The 18,471-nt window shown below is 36.9% G+C and overlaps 2 protein-coding genes across 3 annotated transcripts; one reads left to right on the top strand and one right to left on the bottom strand.

The window, feature by feature from the left end:
* The first annotated feature begins 5,762 nt into the window (after positions 1-5,762).
* LOC137720656 (uncharacterized) lies at positions 5,763-11,070 on the top strand. The gene is made up of 4 exons (XM_068459744.1): positions 5,763-6,016; positions 6,121-6,226; positions 6,673-6,884; positions 9,794-11,070. The coding sequence occupies exons 1-4, from the start codon at positions 5,828-5,830 to the stop codon at positions 10,925-10,927; spliced, it is 1,641 nt and encodes a 546-aa protein (XP_068315845.1). The 5' UTR covers positions 5,763-5,827; the 3' UTR covers positions 10,928-11,070.
* LOC137720658 (NAD(P)H-quinone oxidoreductase subunit O, chloroplastic) lies at positions 10,922-13,222 on the bottom strand. Of its 2 annotated transcripts, XM_068459746.1 has the most exons (6): positions 12,928-13,222; positions 12,755-12,810; positions 12,211-12,276; positions 11,515-11,556; positions 11,339-11,398; positions 10,922-11,225 (listed from the first exon to the last, which is right to left on the bottom strand). In XM_068459746.1, the coding sequence occupies exons 1-6, from the start codon at positions 13,169-13,171 to the stop codon at positions 11,196-11,198; spliced, it is 498 nt and encodes a 165-aa protein (XP_068315847.1). In that variant the 5' UTR covers positions 13,172-13,222; the 3' UTR covers positions 10,922-11,195. The 2 variants fall into 2 exon arrangements, with proteins under 2 accessions (XP_068315847.1, XP_068315846.1); XM_068459745.1 differs by having other exon boundaries at positions 11,051-11,398.
* Between the last annotated feature and the right edge of the window lie 5,249 nt (positions 13,223-18,471).

Raw genomic sequence — 18,471 nt, 5'->3', positions numbered from 1 at the left:
TATCCAATGCGATTCTCTTATTTATATGATTATCTTGAATGTGATTTGGAACGAATTCCTACATCTCATTCATACTTTGGATAGAGATTCTTAATCATATCATATAGTATTCTCCCTCAAACAGTTTTATGGTTAGAGATCCCTTGTTGTGCATTCACTTGCCTCTATGGCTAAGTGGCTTAACCCCAACTATGTCGTGGACACCCTATGACGAAGTGACTTTGACATAGTCAAAGATCAAGGACCTAACCATAAGACAACTGTGATGCCTCAGGTCAAAAGACTACTTTGCATTATCCCAACCATAAGTTCTCATGTGACATGAGTATGAGAATTCCTTGTTGATCGCGTTTAGTGGACTCATTCTCTATTGAGTACCTACATGCTTGTCTTGGTGTTAGTCACACCAATGGCTCGAGACCAGTCACGTTCTCTAAGAATAGACATAGCATGTACTGATCTTAACGGATTGTCAATGCCCAATTGACAATCTTATGATCAGGAACATTTAGGATATGTATACGAAAGAGAATGGTCTCATGAATCTAACTTCTTTAGATCATATTCTCCCAATTACATATTCCTTGGACTTATCGTTTAAGCATATAACATTTATATAAGATGGCTTTAAACAATAATCTTTGCCCTTTATATTAAACTAGATTAGTTTAGCATGTGAAATGTCCATAAAGTATCATCATATCATTGGCTTTAGGGCACATTTCTAACATCTCCCACTTACATCCGGGCCCTTCTCTCTCTCCCATATTTTCTTTTTCTGAAACCTTATCTTTCTCTTTCTCTTTTCTTTATCCTTCTCTCTCTCTCTCTTTCTCTCTCTCTCTCTCTCTCTCTTTTCCAGCTTTCTTCCATGAGCTCTTCTCCTCATTCCTCTTCAAACCTTCAAATCATGCTCAAAAATAATATTTTTGGAATCCCTGGAGCTCAAGGAAACCAACAATGGCCTTGCATTGTGCGAGGTTTACCATTGAAGCCGAGAGCTTGAGCTCTTAATCTCGAACCCAAGTGATGTTTCTGTCATTATATTGTGTTCTTGAGCTTTCAATCTTGTTGTGTTGCAATTTTTGTGGTTTAATTTGAGGGCTTAATTCCCTGCATGCATCCCGTTCTTTTTCTAGATTTTGACAAAGGAAAACGAACGAACTTCGACAAGTTTGAGGTCCAATTCTTGGTGAAATCTCCTACATTTCACCTGGGTAAGTTCTCAATCCTACTATTATGGGTTCTAACATATAAATCGTGTTGGAAACCTTGGTGTTGATGCATGCATGCAAGGTTCCATGTGTTTTGAAGTATGGTTCCTAGCCTACCATATTTTCCGGAGTGTTGTAGGTTCTTCCAAACTAAACCCAACGAAATCTTGTTATTGTGGTTGAGTATGAAGGTGTAGGACGACTTCCCACTATCCCTAGGCCACGGGTTGAGCTTACATACCCCAATCCACTTCAAAACCGATGAAAACGGAGAACTCGAACTCGGGCCATTACTTTCAGACCATTTTCTGACGACCTCCGACCAACTTTTGGTCTTGAAATGGTATAATCTTATTCCTCTTGTCCTAAGCTTCAGTTTGATATATTATGGGCAAAATTTGGTTGTGAAATAGCTTTGAACGGAGCATTTGAATTCCTCCCTAGATTTTCGGACAAAAAACTGCAACAAACCAAATGAAGAAGAAAAAGAAAAAAAAAAACCGAAATTGGAACTGGCCCAAACCCACAACCGAGATTCGTGGGTCAGATCCAACCTGGATCCTTTTCTGGAATTAGAATGGAATATTCTTTTGGAATATTTTGTTAACTCTCAGTTAACTTTAATAGAATATTCCTTCTGAGGATGGAATATTTCGTTAAAGTTAACTGTTAACAGTTAGTTGACCAAAGTTGGCTTTTTTGAAAAATTGCCTAGGACCCTTCCTAGAGTTTTTCGACATACTGATTCCGTTTCCGCACTCTGTTTTTCCAAATTCAATACCAATTGTCTCCAAATTCCATTTTTGAGCAAACTAAAGGGAAACTAGGTGTTGTGCATTAATTATTATTAGTTTAATGATTAGTATAGTAATTTCCCATATAGGAGAGGACCACCCAGAGGAGTATCGTGAGCATAATAGGTTGGGCGGCTACGACCCTGTGACATACCAGTGAGTGGGTCTTTTGGTTTTAAATATATATACATATATATGTGATTTTTTGCATAACTGTTAGATCTTTTATTAGATTTTTTACACTTTATATTTTTATTAACTGTGAGTATAAAATTTGGCATGGCATCTTTATTCATTATATCTGCTCGTTGTTACATGTGTGCACGGTGTTTATTAGTTAGTTGTACTGTCATGGGCTAAGGACTAGCTTCACGGGTATGTTCACATGCACCATTTACGTTCGATTTGGATCCAGAGTTAGGTGCTAGCCTATCCCTAGGTTTGTTGTTTGGACTCATATGTGATGCATGCAGCGCCAACTTCACATAATGTAGTACTAGAACGTAAAACCTACGCCTAGCCTGTTCATGTAGCTACTTTCTGTATGACTTGTGTGCCTACATAGATAATGAGCAGTGATTTTCATAGAAGTGAATTTTTTATGATTTTCATAACTCTGAGTTTATGATAGCTATTTGAGTTTTGATGATGAGATATTTCGTAGTAGCACCCTACTACCTATTATTATATTATTACTTTGGAAAATCATGTACTTGTTTTACAGCGAGGGGTTACACGTTTTCAAAAAGTTTCAGAAAACTTTATTTTATAGGTCCACTCACTTTTGTTTTTCGCCCCTCCAGGACATAGAGCTTGAGCTCGTGGGAGTACGAGGTTTCAGTGGAAGTAGTTGACTATTCTTCCATCAAAGTAGGTTGCTTATGTATTAAATAATCATCCTTTATGGATGAGACAACTTTTATCTTTCTGTACTATGCTCTGAACTTCACATTTTGTAATAAGGGTTACTACCCAATCACATTGTGGACTCTGGTTTATTTATTTAAAGTTTAAATTTAACCTTACTTTTACACATCAACCTTACTTTATGGCTTTGTCACCCTCCGGGTGTCTGCCAACACATCACGATTCAGATGGACACGTGGACATTATGGGTCGGGATGTGTCAAAATATGTTATAAATGGATTAAAGAACAAGAAAAAAGAATGTACCCAATGAGATTACAATTGTGTTCAAAGCAATACAATAGCCATTTGTTATGATTTTGCAATATGGTGGTCATGGAGAAAAAAAAAAGTTTAAAAGTTTTTTGGTGAAATCTAAATTTGAACATACATATACAATATAATAATGTTGACTTTGAATTTACACATAAATTTGAGTGAGAAAATTATGAGATTTTCACTTACAAATGTTATTCAACATTTTGAAGGTGATTATGTGGAAAAATTATAAACTGAAATTTGTTGTAAAAAAAATAAAAAAGATGACATGGAATTATGTTATTAGTAAAATGTTGAGGTGTACAAAGTTAAGGGACTTTGATAAAAAACTGAAAACTTTTTAGTCTATGAACATTAGTGACTAGGGATTGGATCCTAATTTTTCCTTCAATTAAACTACCATTGGATGTTTTCAAATCTAGCGTTAAATATGAATCAATTATTGCAACTGAGCTACAAGTCTACGGGAAAAATAATGGCCTGATTGCCAAAAAACGCATCTTTAACCGATGGCTGGGCTATAATTCAATGGAGCCCACCAGGCCATTATTTGGCCAAAGAGGCATTAGACTAAGCCAAATGTAGCCCCTTCTTAGGCCATCTCCAATTGGACCGACCAAAGGAGTATAGGCCAAAATATGACCCTTTTTGTCACAAAACCCATCTCCATGAGGGCTGGGCCAAAACTCAGCCAAATGCCCAACGGGTTGGGCAAACATAACTAGCCAGCTAGCCCGAAAAGTTGGGCCCAGCTGTCAGTAACCCACTTGCTCAAGCTGACGTCAGCTAGCCGTTGGATTTTGAATTTTTTTTAAGTCAAATTTTGAAAAGAAAAATTAAAAATTCTAATTTTTTTCCTATAAATACCTAAGCCATTTCTACACATTTCTCACATCCTTTTCACCCTTCCATTGTCACATCTCGCCCCGGGCCCCCACCACATCCCGAGCTCGACTCTATCATAGCACGATATTATCCGTTTTGGGCCCTTACCACACCCTCATGGTTTTTTTTTCTTTTTTCTGGGAACTCACATGAAAACTTCCCAATGGGTCACCTATCCTGGGATTGCTCTCGCGCGAACTCGCTTAACTTCGGAGTTCCGATGGAACTCGAAGCCCGTGAGTCCCCAAAACGCCTCATGCTAGGTAGAGATGAGAATATACATATAAGGCTTATAGGATCCACCCCCCTTAGGGGTCCGATGTCCTCGTTGGCACACTTCTGGCCAGGGATTGACTCTGATACCAAATTGTCACATCCCGGGCTCGACTCCACCGTAGCACGATATTGTCTGCTTAGGGCCCCTACCACACCCTCACGGTTTTGTTTCTGGGAAATCACACGAGAACTTCTTAGTGGGTCACCCATCTTGGGATTGCTCTCGCGCAAACTCGCTTAACTTCGGAGTTCCGATGGAACCCGAAGCCCGTGAGTCCCCAAAAGGCCTCGTGCTAGGTAGAGATGAGAATATACATATAAAGCTTACATGATTCATTCCCCTGGGCGATGTGGGATGTTACATTCATACTATCTTACCTCGCTTTATTTCAATTCTTCACATTCTATTTACCTCAAACACTCTATTAATATTTAAGTTGTACTTTTAATATTTAAGGTGTTGTATTTCAATGAAGTTGTATTAAAATTAAAATATTTAATAACATGAAACCTTATGTCCGAAAACCTTATTTTAATATGTTAGTTTAATTCAATTAACTAATAAAATTAAAGAACAAACTTTAAATAATAAATTATTAAGGCGGCTAAAAAATAACTCATTTCGTTTGAAGATGGTATATAAATATGTCCTAACACCGTGCATTAAAAAATAATTTCTTACAAGGCTATAAAGCTATCTTCAATGAAAGGCTAAAAGGACATAGGTCATTCTTTAGCCCAATTTGTTAAAAACCCAACTCCAATTGAGGGCTGGGCAATAAACATGTGGAGTCCACCTGGCCAATTAATAGCTGAATGACCATCGGGCTGGCTAACTTCAGCCCCCCTTCCAACCCGTTTCATGGGCCCAGCTGCCTAAGAATGCATGTGTGTTTAGAGTCCATGGCACGGCAAATTGACATTAGGAAATTAATTTTTAGTATGTATTTCCGAAGCATATCCATGTGTATGACTCAAGAGGCCGACTGCATGTTGCCATATGCATGCTTTGCTCCAAATGAATTAAACATCAACGCAAGCAGGTCATTTCGTTTCATTTGGATGCTTCTCTTAATTAAATAATTATACCTCGACACGTTTCACTCAAAAATTCTATTTAAAAAATTATCAAAATTGCATAAAAATAAGAAATATAAAATCAAAGACCACAATTATTTTTTAAACAAATCATATTGTTTTCTGACTTATCAACCTTTAACCATCTCTATTTAAAATGATCTTCAAATAAAATCAAAGACCACAATTAAGTGCATCAACGTAAAGCACGATTTCTTGCGAAAAATATTGTGTAAAAGACAAGACAAACAGGTGTCAATTTTTAATCGGTGGGAAACACCAGCTCAGCTTATGCTTCCGGAATTACTCCTCTAATCTCTATCGTTTTCCCAAAACCTCGCTCCTCTTTCTAAATTCTACCGGTGGAAGCTTTTGCGGGAGAGAGGGGGAAAGAAAATGCCAATAGAAATGCCGAAAGGGGTACCGTTCTCGGTGGATACATGGAGTCCAAGTTCAAAGCGGAAGAGGCACCATTTCTTAACCCATGCCCACAAGGACCACTCCCTCGGCATCTCTGCCCACTCCTCTTACCCAATCTACTCCACCCGCCTCACCCAAACCCTCCTCCTCCGCTTCTTCCCCAACGTCTCTCTTCAAACCTCTTCATTTCTCTCTCTCTCTCTCTGTTTTCTTCTATCCATCTATCTAGGTTTTCATTTTTAATTATTTTTGCCTTCTGCCTTATGCAGCTTGATGAATCTTTATTTGTGAGCTTTGAGGTTGGGCAATCCGTGGCCATTGACGACCCTGATGGCCTCTTCACGGTTACGGCCTTGGACGCCAATCACTGTCCTGGTAGCTTTTCACTATTTCTTCACCTATATATTCCATTGGTTTTCAGATCAATTGTAGTTGCATATTACTCACGGTTGTTTAATTTTGTGTCCAAATTGTTTTGTTTCAAGTTTTAATTGTGACATTTAAGCTTCAGTTAAATGATCTCTTCAAAGTTCAAATTATTTGTCGCTCATTGTGCCAAGGAAGCGAATTGAAGTCGTTGAAATGTTCTGAACGAGAATATCCTTTTAACCGATGATTTCTTGTGTGAATCTATCTGTTTATAGGATAAAATCTCGTGTCTGTGTTTGGATGTAATCTGTTTTGAATATGGGCGGGGATCGGATAGGGGTTTTTTCGGTGGTGGGGGTTGCTTCTAATTACCTCACACAATTTATAGTTGACTTGAGGATAGCTTTATTGACAGACAATACCTTGTTTGATGTGGGTTGTGTGAACTTCAGGAGCCGTAATGTTCTTGTTCGAAGGCAATTTCGGTAATATTCTCCACACCGGGGATTGCAGACTCACACCTGAGTGTCTGCAAAGTCTACCAGCCAAGTACCTTGGGGAGAAAGGACACAAGCCTAGGTGTCAACTTGATTATGTATTTCTAGACTGCACATTTGGAAAATTCACTCAAAAAATCCCCAGCAAGGAGTCAGCAATTCAGCAGGTACTCTTGAATGCCAAAGATCAGTCTATTCAAGATTCCAGCCTAGACATTTAATTACTTATTTTCATGTTTATCTGATTTTGTTGCATAGGTCAAAACTATACCTGGAATGGTATATATGTGTAAGCATTTTTTGTGAAAAACTCTAGTTTCCGACTATGCAACCTTTTTATGCTTGTACCAACTTTGGCCTAGAGAGTGGGAGAGTATGCTCTCATAAATCGCAGTTAATCAATTTAGCCTATGAAAAAAAAGATTAGGTAATCAATCAAAGTCACACAAGTTTTCTACAAACTTTGTCTAGAAATTAGAAAAGGCCAGTTGTGGCTGAGGTGATTGACAAAATCGACTTGATCATATTTGGAATACTTGTAAGGTTGATGTATTGACCCAAATCGACCCTTTAGAGGTCTCCTGTACAAGTTTACACAGTTCCATGTGAACAACCTCGACCATATAGGTGCATACACACATAAGCTTTTGAGTAGCTTAATCCACTTTAAAAATATCCCATTCAAAGTAAGGCAACACTGAGGAAAATAAAAGTAAAAGACTACAGTTAGACTTACATTCATTGTGTAAAGGACTACAATTTCATGCATGAGCTTAGTTTGAATCTTGAATAAACAACAACAACAACAACAACAACAACAACAACAACAAAGCCTTATCCCACTAAATGGGGCCTGCTGGATGAATCCTAGAACACCATTGCACTCGGTTTTGTGCCACGTCTTCCATTAGTTTGAATCTTTAATGTGATAAATAAACTCATCCAAGTGCCAAGCACTATATAATTCAGAGAATTTGTAACGACTCATCTAATTAATGAATTCACATGAATTTTAGGCCTATTATCTTAGAATCTTATATTCATTGGGTCTGAGTCCCTCCATGTCCTTAATCAATGTGTTAGTTTCGTTTGTCCTGAATTGTGTCTTTGAGAATTTCGAGAGAATCAACTTGGGTCCTATCCATAATCCTTATAAAAGTAACTACTTTGTATTATTGAACGTTAATCAAAAGATTCAAAACTGAAGGATGCTAAAGACTAAACTTCTTTTGAGCTTCAGCTGGAGTGTGTAAGTGTGAGGTCAGCCAGAATGAGTCCAGTGCAGCCTGATGCTGATTTTTTCCTAATCAACTCTGGGTTGATTGTAAGAAACTATTGATGTGTGTTTGGATTTTCTCCCTTAACACTTTTTTTTGGATTTTCTCCCTTAACACTTTTTTCTCACCAACCGCTCTTAAAAATTTTAGCACATCCTCATTCCTAATCCACACTTTTTCTTGTTGATCCAAGACATGTGCTCCAACTCTTCTCGTTCATGGCACATATGCTTCAGGGATCATTCGGTTTTGTTGGACTATCCACAAGGCACAAGATTTGTGGAGTAGCTTGTCTTTTTCAGTCAATTCTTTTGGTATTGAAAAGGGTTCTAAATATCAAGTTTTAACATAAAACAAGTTTAAAGGCAAAAAATATTTAAAGGCAAAACAAGTTTCTCTTGAACCTCTCTTAAGGCTTTCTTCTTTCTCACAATGCATAGAACATCGTGCGTGCTCACACACACACGCTCACACAAGTTTTCTCAAATCTCCAAAGGCTTTAAGATAGGAATGAAAGTTGTTGAAATTGTAGGACACTGAGAAACCAAAAACTTAATATATATAAAATATTAATTATAAAAGTAAAAATAATGTTTTAACTCATTAGACCAATCCAAATTTTGTTTGAGGGACAAGAAAAAGGAAACGTTTTAGTAAAATTGGGTTCAAATGGCAATTTTGCAGCTGAAGCAAAATTTTCATAGTACTATCTTAAGCTATGATCTGCAGCTGCTACACAAATTTGGTTAGACTTCATACCTTCCAATAAAACAGCTTTGCTCCCAAATAAAATATGCTAAAGCGGTAGTAATAAACCTTCATTACTTGTATAATTTGTATGTTAATAACCTAAATCTTTAGAATGAAGAATCATTTTGGTTCTTCACTGCAGTTCGTGTCTTAAACTCCAAAATATTTCTTTCTTGTAAGGTGAAGCAGTAGACTGCAACATGCTAGAATGTTAAATCTGTTTGGATATCGAATGTGCCAACACAAAAAACAGGGAATCTATACTTTGGCCTACCAAAAACTCTCTATGGCTGATTACCTCTGACTGTCTTTAGGACATTAAATTTTTCAAGCGATGCTCTATTGAAGTAACCTACCATATTTCCTATTTTTGAAGTGTCTTTAGATTGTGAAACATAGCCATCTTATCTCTTTTAACATACATCTGATGATTACTAAGAGTTACAAAAGCATTAGAAACTGCATTATTACATCTTAGACTACAATTCTCATCTTTCTTTAGGCATACATATGACTGCAAATTTGGTAGATTTCACTTTTATACGTAACCATTTATCCTACTTAATGAAGAATGATTCTGAGAATATTGATATTGATTCATTTTGTGATTTAATCGTATCTGATTGTTAAATTCGTATGCTGCTGTTTTCTTCTTTCTCTGTGTTTTCCTGTTATTTAATATTTTCTTCTTTTAATAATTTTTATTTGCATGGGGTGTGAGATATTGTTCACTCTGTTTAATGAATATTTGCTGAATTTGAGAATTCTTCCATATGGTGGCATATTAGTAGTGAGCATATGAAAACGAAAACATTTTTCTCCTATATTTGTTCTTGACGTAAATTAGCTTTTGCATTCCCTTTTTCTAGCAACCCACCACCACCCCCGCCCGCCCGCCCCTCTCCTCTCTCTCTCTCTACATTTTAATTACTTGATTTTTTGGGATTTCATGATAAAGTTACGAGTTTGTGATCTTAGGACGTAAAACCATTCAGTTCCCTCTCTCTCTCTCTCTTATGTTGTTTTTTCCTCTTATTCATTTGACATAGGTAATTAATTGTATATGGAAGCATCCTAATGCAGTCGAGGTGTATTTAGCTTGTGATCTTCTTGGTCAGGAAGAGATACTGACTAGTGTGTTCCGCACGTTTGGATCGAAGATATATGTTGATAAAGTGACCAATCCTGAGTGTTTTGATGCTCTGCGAGTCATAGCTCCTGAAATTGTCTCTCAAGATCCATCTTCACGCTTCCAGCTGCTTGATGGATTTCCAAAACTCTATGAGAGGGCAAAAGCAAAGGTTGCAAAGGCTCAAGTTAACTTAAAGCCTGAACCTCTCATTATCCGTCCTTCAGCACAGTGGTATGCTTGCGAGGGAGAATTCCTAGGTAATGAAAGTCAAAGGAAGTTGAAATTTAACGAAGCAGTAAGGGACCAATTTGGTGTTTGGCATGTCTGTTATTCAATGCACTCATCAAGGGAAGAATTAGAGTGCTCTCTGCAGCTTCTACTGCCTAAATGGGTTGTTTCAACGACCCCCAATTGCAGGGCTATGGAGCTGCATTATGTTAAGAAGCACTGTTGTAGCTCTAAAATATCTTGGGACGATCCTGTTTGGAAACTTCTAGACATTAGTGTGGAAGCTTCTTCAAGTACAGATTATCAATCAATTAAAGTTGTGGACTCTCAAGCGTCTGAAGAGCCTACTCAACATCGTCCATATTCTCAAGCGCTACCAGTAAAGATATCTGCTTCCCAGAAAGAGTTGTTCGATTTCTCGCCTCCAAGAAAAAGATTGTCTGTCACGTTATTTGGTAAAGCTAGGTGCGGTTTTGAAGAATTGGGTATTCAGCAGGAAGAGAAGAAAACTATGTACATAAAAGATGAACGAAGACAAGATGTTGACAGTAGAGTAGGAGAAAAGTTGTCGGGCCAGAGGGAAGAGACCAGGGTAGAGAGTGGTATTAGTGAAGTACAATGCGAAAAGCCCGGTGAGGAAGAGTTAGAAGCTCAGAAAACCAATGGCATTGTCATTGGGTCATCACAGTACTTCAATGAAAGATTGAGAAGGTTATACAGGCCAGTGAAGGTGCCTGTGCCGCAGCCGCTTCCTTCATTGGTTGAACTTATGAATGCCCACAAGCGTGCTAAGAGGATATTTGAATACTCATCTTTCAATTAAGACATGTTCAGATTCATTCTCTGGCACTCGGCTTTGATGACCCATTTGACAACATAGAACGATCTATCTTTCCGGTCTGCTTTGTGGAAAAAATTATTCTGGCGATCCTTGGGTACAATGCAGAGAAACATACTGTTGTTTGTGTGCATTTGATCGGTCGACTAGAGCGATCTTTACAAAAAAATACGGTAAGAGTTGTAGCAGAAGGTGATAAAGAAGATACAATAATGTCGCAGGTGATGATCGATTAATGCATTTGGATCCTGTATCACAGCCTCTCATAATCGAGTTTGTCTGACTGCAAACATAACACAAAAGTCAATTACAAGATCAAGCTCAAAAGCGCCAACAGTGAGATGAATTTTAAACTAGTCTAATTTCCAACTTAGCAAGAAAGAAGCACGCAGGTACCCTGATAAGCATGTCTGTTGGAAGCCATGCTGGCGCAGTTGGGACCCCAACCCATGCTACCTGTAACACAATTATTAATGTCATTTAGTCCTTTTTATTTTTACCTTTTTATAGAATGAATGTTTTTTAGTTAAACAAAAATAATGAAAAAAAAAAAAAAAAAAAAGTTTCCTTACAAGTGCATACTCTCCTGTCTCAAAAATACGCAAATCCAATACCTGAAAAATTAAGGTTTCAGTCACTCAAAAGACGTGGAAATGCATGTACAAGAATCATTTTCACAAATAATGTTAATTATGTACTGTTCATTTTCTTAATCATCTTCCATTGACGGTTTTAGTAACTACCAGTGTTTAAATTTATTTGATATGGTCAATATTTATTTGAAAATATCCAAAAAATCAGAGAAAGACAGGAAAATGATGGGTAAAGTCTAGACTTCACCTTATATTGGAGAAACTTTTAAGTTTAGGCTAAAATCGACAAATATCGTCGATATTTCTAACACATATGTTAAATATAGGAGAAACTTGTATATTTCGTCCAAACTAATGTTTGATAATTCCTAAAGTTTCATTTTAAATTTCCATCATTTTCAACTAAAGTAACCGATTTCAATATAAATATTTGAAATATCCATCGATAATCCACTACTTTACATATTACATTTTTTACTAATACCGATATTTTAAACACTGTTAACTACTTTGATAAAATTTTCTATTTATTCAACATACATATGAATGACTGAAAAACGATTCCGAATATGATATGTATATGATGAAAAATCATTTTTCAGATTTCAGCGGACAAGAAAGTACATCCTATAGGCAAGTATTGTGTTGGAATTAAAAGTTTGAAGAGGATTATACCTCACCGCGGTCTTCATAAATATAGTCCAATCCTTTGTAATAAGGTGGATGTCCAACAGAAAGATACTGAAATAAGTTGTGCAAACATCCATCTTATTAGTATATAAATCCAAACAAAAAAATAAAGTAATATTCGGTTGATATCGATCGATAATTATTAATCATTGTGTAGTAGGATAATTGAACATCACATGCATATATTATACACCTTAGATTATGCACAATTATACATAAATCTTAACACTAGATTTTGGCAGCTTAATTTTTGACTCCCGCGATATAAAAACTACATTTACATCTTATTATACATTTTTTAAATATGTAGTGATTTCTACTCTAATGAGAAAAATGTAAAAACTCCATCTCCTAACGATGTAAAAAGCATGTAATAATATTTATATTTACATTTTGTGCAATGATGGGTATTTTACATAAACTCTCCGACCACTAAAAAATATAAAATATCTATTCTTAAGAATTTTGAATCTCTTATTTATTTATTTCGGGGAAATTTGAATCTCTTAGTAATTAAATTTGTACTCACATTAACACTATTAAGATACTTGTCTTTCTCCACCCTCACAATCTGACCCTTCTTCACTGCCCAAAGAAAAGAAAAGTAATTTAATAAATAAACAAACAAACAACTGTTGTATAGTTAACTGCGTAAAATTCAATTAGTTTAGAGAAATTAAATTTGAAGGACATAGTGCTCACTGGAGTAGACAGGCTTCTTCTTGGGAGGCGGCTTAGAAGCTGCGGTCGCGGTCGAAGGTTGAGCATTGGAAGACGAAGACGCTTTCTCGGTATTATTATTATTGGCTTCTGGTTCCGTAGCTTTTACAGCTTTAATGGACAAAAGACGAGTAGGGTTCCTTCCCAGGGTTCGTGGGAAAGGAGACAAGGATGAGAAAGGGTTCTTAGGGAGGGTACAAGTACAACTACTTGCAGAGAAAGCCATGGCAATTGAATCTTGATGGAGAAAAACACAGATAATTAAATCCTCAACAGAGAAAACAAGACGATAAGGAGTCCTTCTGTGGTACGTATCACTACATCACGTATTTAAGGGTATACAAGTCTTTTCGTTCCTTTTTTCTAATTTTTTGTGAAACAAGAAAGAAAAAAACTTCCAAGGAACAAAATAAGGCAAGTGGTTTTATGTTAAAACGTAGTTACAATTTAGTTAATCTAACTTTTTCTTTGATTAAATAATTCAAATTTTAGGTTTAACAAACTTTAAGAGGACATCTTGAATTAAATTCGAGGTGCTCTCAAACCAAAACAATTCCAAAGGAATAAATAATGTCAACATGGACAATCGAAAAGCCATTATTTTGGCGGAGTGATAAAAATGACAGGAAATACTACAAAGCCAAAAGAACTTCGATCATGGCAACTAGAAGTTCAATCACTTCATAACCGACTACGAATAGAAATCCAAGAACTTCAATGGTGCCACATGACAGATTCTACACACATAATCATCAATAAGACTAGTCATGGAACACTTTTCAAATACAAGCAACACCGACTAAGAATAGGAATTGTAATACACATAAAGACCAACGAGGCACCAATTTCATCAATGTAGATAACACAAGCGACATCATGACAAGAACAATTCCACAAGCCCAAAAAGAAAAATCTACCCACCAAGGAGCCGAGACCCGTTTAGGGCAATCGGGTAGACCGACTCGATTTCCTAACCCAGATGACTCGTTGGTGCAACATATCTAGAGTTGGCGACCATGGCATTTTTCGTTCACCTACTGTACATCTCTTCCTCCTTGTCACCAAAATCCAGTTGTGGAGCAAAAAATAATCAAGAAAATTATGGAGGTGACACGCGAACTTTTGGATGAAAATGACAAAATTACACTCGAGGCACACCGGGGTTCACACAAGTATGCATCGTATAATAACGGCTCAATCAAGGAAGAGTCAAAGGTAATCAAAATAGTATTTATTCAAATCCTCTCGTCATTCCTCATCAAATCCTTATTCAAAAGGTAACTCCCAAATTTCCTATTTAATTTAGGATTAATTGCTATGTTAATTGTTAAATATTATTTCACATAATATCTTGCAATTATTCACCCAATTGCACCATATATGGCCGACCACTATTCTCCAAATAGGGTCACCCACTCCCCTATAAATAGCCCTATTATCCCACTAAAAAGTTAAGTCATTTGCTACCCACAAACTCTTAAACATATTCTTTTGAGAATTTTAACTTTTGAGAATTTAACATTGGCATTGGAGAATTTTAACTGTGGCGGGATCCTAGTTATACCCAATTCCATCTATGCGGCCTATGTCAAAGAAGTACACGAATTTGTTGATAATTAAATCCAAGTCAAAGACGGACCGCATTTAGGGAACACTGAGTGGGGGCACACTTCATGGAGCAAAGCATTTATTGGAAGAACGCTGTATGGGAAAAGTAAACCCCAACACTAAGTAGTATGGGTGAAACTTGATAGCTCTCCAAACCCCACTACATGGCTCACGACCGCTCCCCTCCTTGATGCGCTTCACATGCACCCTAGATGGAATGACGTGCCTATATGTTATAAGTAAATCTCTGAACGAATCATCAAAGTTAATTTTGAAGTGAGTAGCTTTGAAGTAACCCACCTTACTTAAAGACCTCCCTTGATGATACAACGGCAGCACACCATCATCACCCTTGTGACTTGAAGAAGACATGCTTGAAGAAATTCTCCAAAGGCGCATCAGACCCCACGACCCAAGACTGCAGGAGCTCAGCAGCCACGCCAAGCCCCACAACCTGGTCTATATCTCTCTTGGCCCATAGGCCTCATAGCCCAATCCAGCTAGAAAGGGGACTAGTGCCCCCGCGCCTCCCTCTCTCACTTTCTCACCTCTCGTATGGGCCAAGCCCAGTGGCCCAAGAGCCCAGCTAAGGAAGGAGGCACAAACTTCCCTTTCTCCAACACAGCCTCTGAAGGAAATGATTGTGAAAATTAGTTCATTTGAGCAACATCTAGGCATGCAATTAACAATTAAAAGGCGGAATCATGCTTGTATACACTCAAAAACAAAACTTTAACCATAAAATTCAAAGCCTAGTAGTTGTGCTGAAGCAAGACTCAACTCAAAACAAAGTGAGTTGAGAAACTTTATACCCTTGAAGCACCTCTTTGCTTAGCAAAGGATATTCACCCATGTGAAGGCCTTCTTTCCTTAGTCTCCTTGCTCCTTGGCTCCATGGATTTGGATGGAGGAACTTTGCTTCTTGGCTTCATGTCTTCTTGGATATGGATGGGAGAATTGGGTTCTCCAAAAGTCACCACAGTTGGAGACCTCTAAGTTTTGACACTAAGGATTGTTGAGAAAGAAGATGAGTGACCATGGAAAAATTAGATGCTAGTAAATTTTCCCATGGTGGCCGGTTGTTCTAGAGAGAAAAGAGAGAAAGTTGTTCTCACTTTTCATCCAAACCCTAATGAAGAAAAGGCTATAAAGTCACATTTATACCTACCTAATTGCCCATTATGTTTTAGTTATCACACAACTTAAACCTTATGTGCCTTGTGGACCAAAACCCTTTTGTGTCCCGAAACCCAAAACTAACTTAAGGCCTAAAACGAACCTTTCGTTCTAGATTAATTAACTTTTAATTAATCCTTGCCATATACAATTAAACTATTTAATTGTCCTTACTCATCTTTGTTATATCCTTCAATCATTACCTTACACGGTGTGCAATCCATTAGGTTCCTTTTAGCGAGGCAATGGGCGATTAGAACTCTTCAAATCAATTGTGAATTGAAACTTATTTTCAATTCTCCCTTTAGCGATTATACACCTTTAGGGCTTCCACAAACCATAAGTGACACTTAGCAGTATGTCATGGCTACCCAAGCTAATCAGAAGAGGTTGGAGAACCTATTCAGTTTGGGATTACAATGCAATACGATCTTTCTCTAATACAATACTCTTGACCACATTGTTTGGTTTGATAGTTTATTCGTGTCTACTATCCAATGTGATTTTCTTACTTATATGATTACCTTGAATGTGATTTGGAACGACGTCCTAAATCTCATTCATACTCTGGTTAGAGATTCTTAATTATATGATAGTGTATTCCCCCTCAAACGATTTGAAGGTTAGAGATCCCTTGTTGCGCATTCACTTGCCTCCCTGGCTAAGTGGCTTAACCCCAACTATGCTGTGGACACCCTCTAACGGAGTGACTTTGACATAGTCAAAGATCAAGGACCTAACCACAAGACAATTTTGATGTCTCAGGTCAAAGGATTACTTTGCATTATCCCAACCATAAGTTCTCACTTGACATGAGTATGATAACTCCTTGTTGATCGTGTTCAGTGGAATCATTCTCTATTGAGCACTTACATGCTTGTCTTGGTGTCAGTCACATCAATGACTCGAGACCAGTCACTCTCCTTAATAGAAGACATAGCACGTACTGATCTTAACAGACTTTCAATGCCCAATTGACAATCCTATGATCAGGAATGTTTAGGATATGTATACGAAAAAGAATGGTCTCATGAATCTAACTTCTTTAGATCACATTCTTCCAATTACATATTCCTTGGACTTATCGGTTAAGCATATAACATGTACTTGAGATGGCTTTAAACAATAATCTTTGCCTTGTATATTAAACTAGATTAGTTTAGCATGTGAAATATTCGTAAAGTATCATCATATGATTGGCTTTAGGGCACATTTCCAATAATCTCCCACTTGCACTAAAGCCAATTAGCTTGGTCATCAATGATGATACCTTGTCTGAATTCATTTCAAAAATGGCTGAGTAGTAGGCCTAGACAATGGATATCTATATGTTATCCATAGAAGCAACCTTGAGAATAACGACGTCACCATTACACATGATTCTCAATCATGTGGTTCAATTTCTCATTTGAGTTCGGATCTTGATGACATCTTGATTCCCTGGCTTGAGCTATCGCCCTATTAGTATCGTAGTGTCGACACATTAGAGACACTTTATGGTTGGAACTGAAATGGAGAGTTCATAAACAACCTTTCCATCCAAACAACAATGTTGTAAGCTTCTATATGGCGATATATTTTGCATGATGGAACACACTAAAGTCATTACTTTTAACATTTCCACCCAAATATCTCTTTAGTCATAATAAAGAGATATCCAATTATCTCTTCATTCAAAATGAAGAGATATCTAATTATCTCTTCATTCAAAATGAAGAGAAATCCAATGATGGATACGATATTAGATTCATAATCTAATACACTTATGCTTCCGTTGCATTACTCTAATTCTTCTTCATTCTTGAGGCATCTATCCTCTAGTATTTCTTAAATACTTAAGGATTCACTTGACAGTTGCCATGGTTCTGATCCTGGGCTTGCACTGATATCGTCTTGTACCGATCTTGGCAAAACTCATATCAATGTTTTTCATACAATCTGAAATACGTAAATCACCTTTCTATGTATGCATAAAGGATTTTATTTACGCTTTATGCTTCTTTGGGTGTTGAAAGGGTACATTCCTTTTTAGAAGAGAAACTCCCAGCCTGATTGGAATTGTCCTCTCATTTGAACTTTATCATTCGAGAAACTTCCTACATCTATCGTCTATCAATTGAGATAATCCAATTATATCTTGAAATCTATCATTATAGATTTCCATCCTATGTATATAGACTATGTCTCCCATATACATTCTATCATTATAGAATGTTTAAAGTCATAACTTTATTGAAGAAGAATTCCTTTCATTTCCAAAATTAATATATCATATATATGTTCAAATTTAGGAACATGATTAACTCCCACTAATCTTTTGTAAACCCAGTGAACAAAAGATTCATTTACATCTTTGTGAGAAATCAAACAATTTGATCTTTCTCTCATAAGACACTTATAACTCCCACTAAATTGCTAAGATTATGTCTTGTGATCCCTAGTCTTAGACATATATTATCAAGACTATCTTGATAATGGTTTCGGAAACCCATATAATGTTCGAACATTGAATCACCGTTTAGTTGTAGCTAGCAATCTTCGAATTAACAGAAACCAAGACTATGTCAAAGATGGTTTCTTCCAAGTCAACCAATCTCGTTGATTGTAGTCACCTTAAGCTACCAATTAGCTATGAAGGTTTCATTATTTCGGGTCAAATGGTACTATACCATTTCCTTGAGTATATGTTGTATATACACTCAATGTAGTCATAAGGATTTTCATTCTTATTACTTTCGAATT

Source organism: Pyrus communis, chromosome 16 (genome assembly GCF_963583255.1).
Source record: "Pyrus communis chromosome 16, drPyrComm1.1, whole genome shotgun sequence".
Classification (NCBI taxonomy): Eukaryota; Viridiplantae; Streptophyta; class Magnoliopsida; order Rosales; family Rosaceae; genus Pyrus; species Pyrus communis.
The sequence above is the reverse complement of the archived record's forward strand: the minus strand, read 5'-3'. Positions and strand labels throughout refer to the sequence as shown.

Coding starts and splice junctions, on each gene's coding strand:
- LOC137720656 (XM_068459744.1), top strand. CDS start 5,828: ATGCCAATAGAAATGCCGAAAGGGGTACCGTTCTCGGTGGATACATGG. Junction 6,227..6,672: donor GGACGCCAATCACTGTCCTG/GTAGCTTTTCAC, acceptor TGTGAACTTCAG/GAGCCGTAATGTTCTTGTTC. Junction 6,885..9,793: donor AGGAGTCAGCAATTCAGCAG/GTACTCTTGAAT, acceptor CATTTGACATAG/GTAATTAATTGTATATGGAA.
- LOC137720658 (XM_068459745.1), bottom strand. CDS start 13,171: ATGGCTTTCTCTGCAAGTAGTTGTACTTGTACCCTCCCTAAGAACCCT. Junction 12,277..12,754: donor AGTATCTTAATAGTGTTAAT/GTGAGTACAAAT, acceptor AACTTATTTCAG/TATCTTTCTGTTGGACATCC. Junction 11,557..12,210: donor TTTATGAAGACCGCGGTGAG/GTATAATCCTCT, acceptor TTAATTTTTCAG/GTATTGGATTTGCGTATTTT.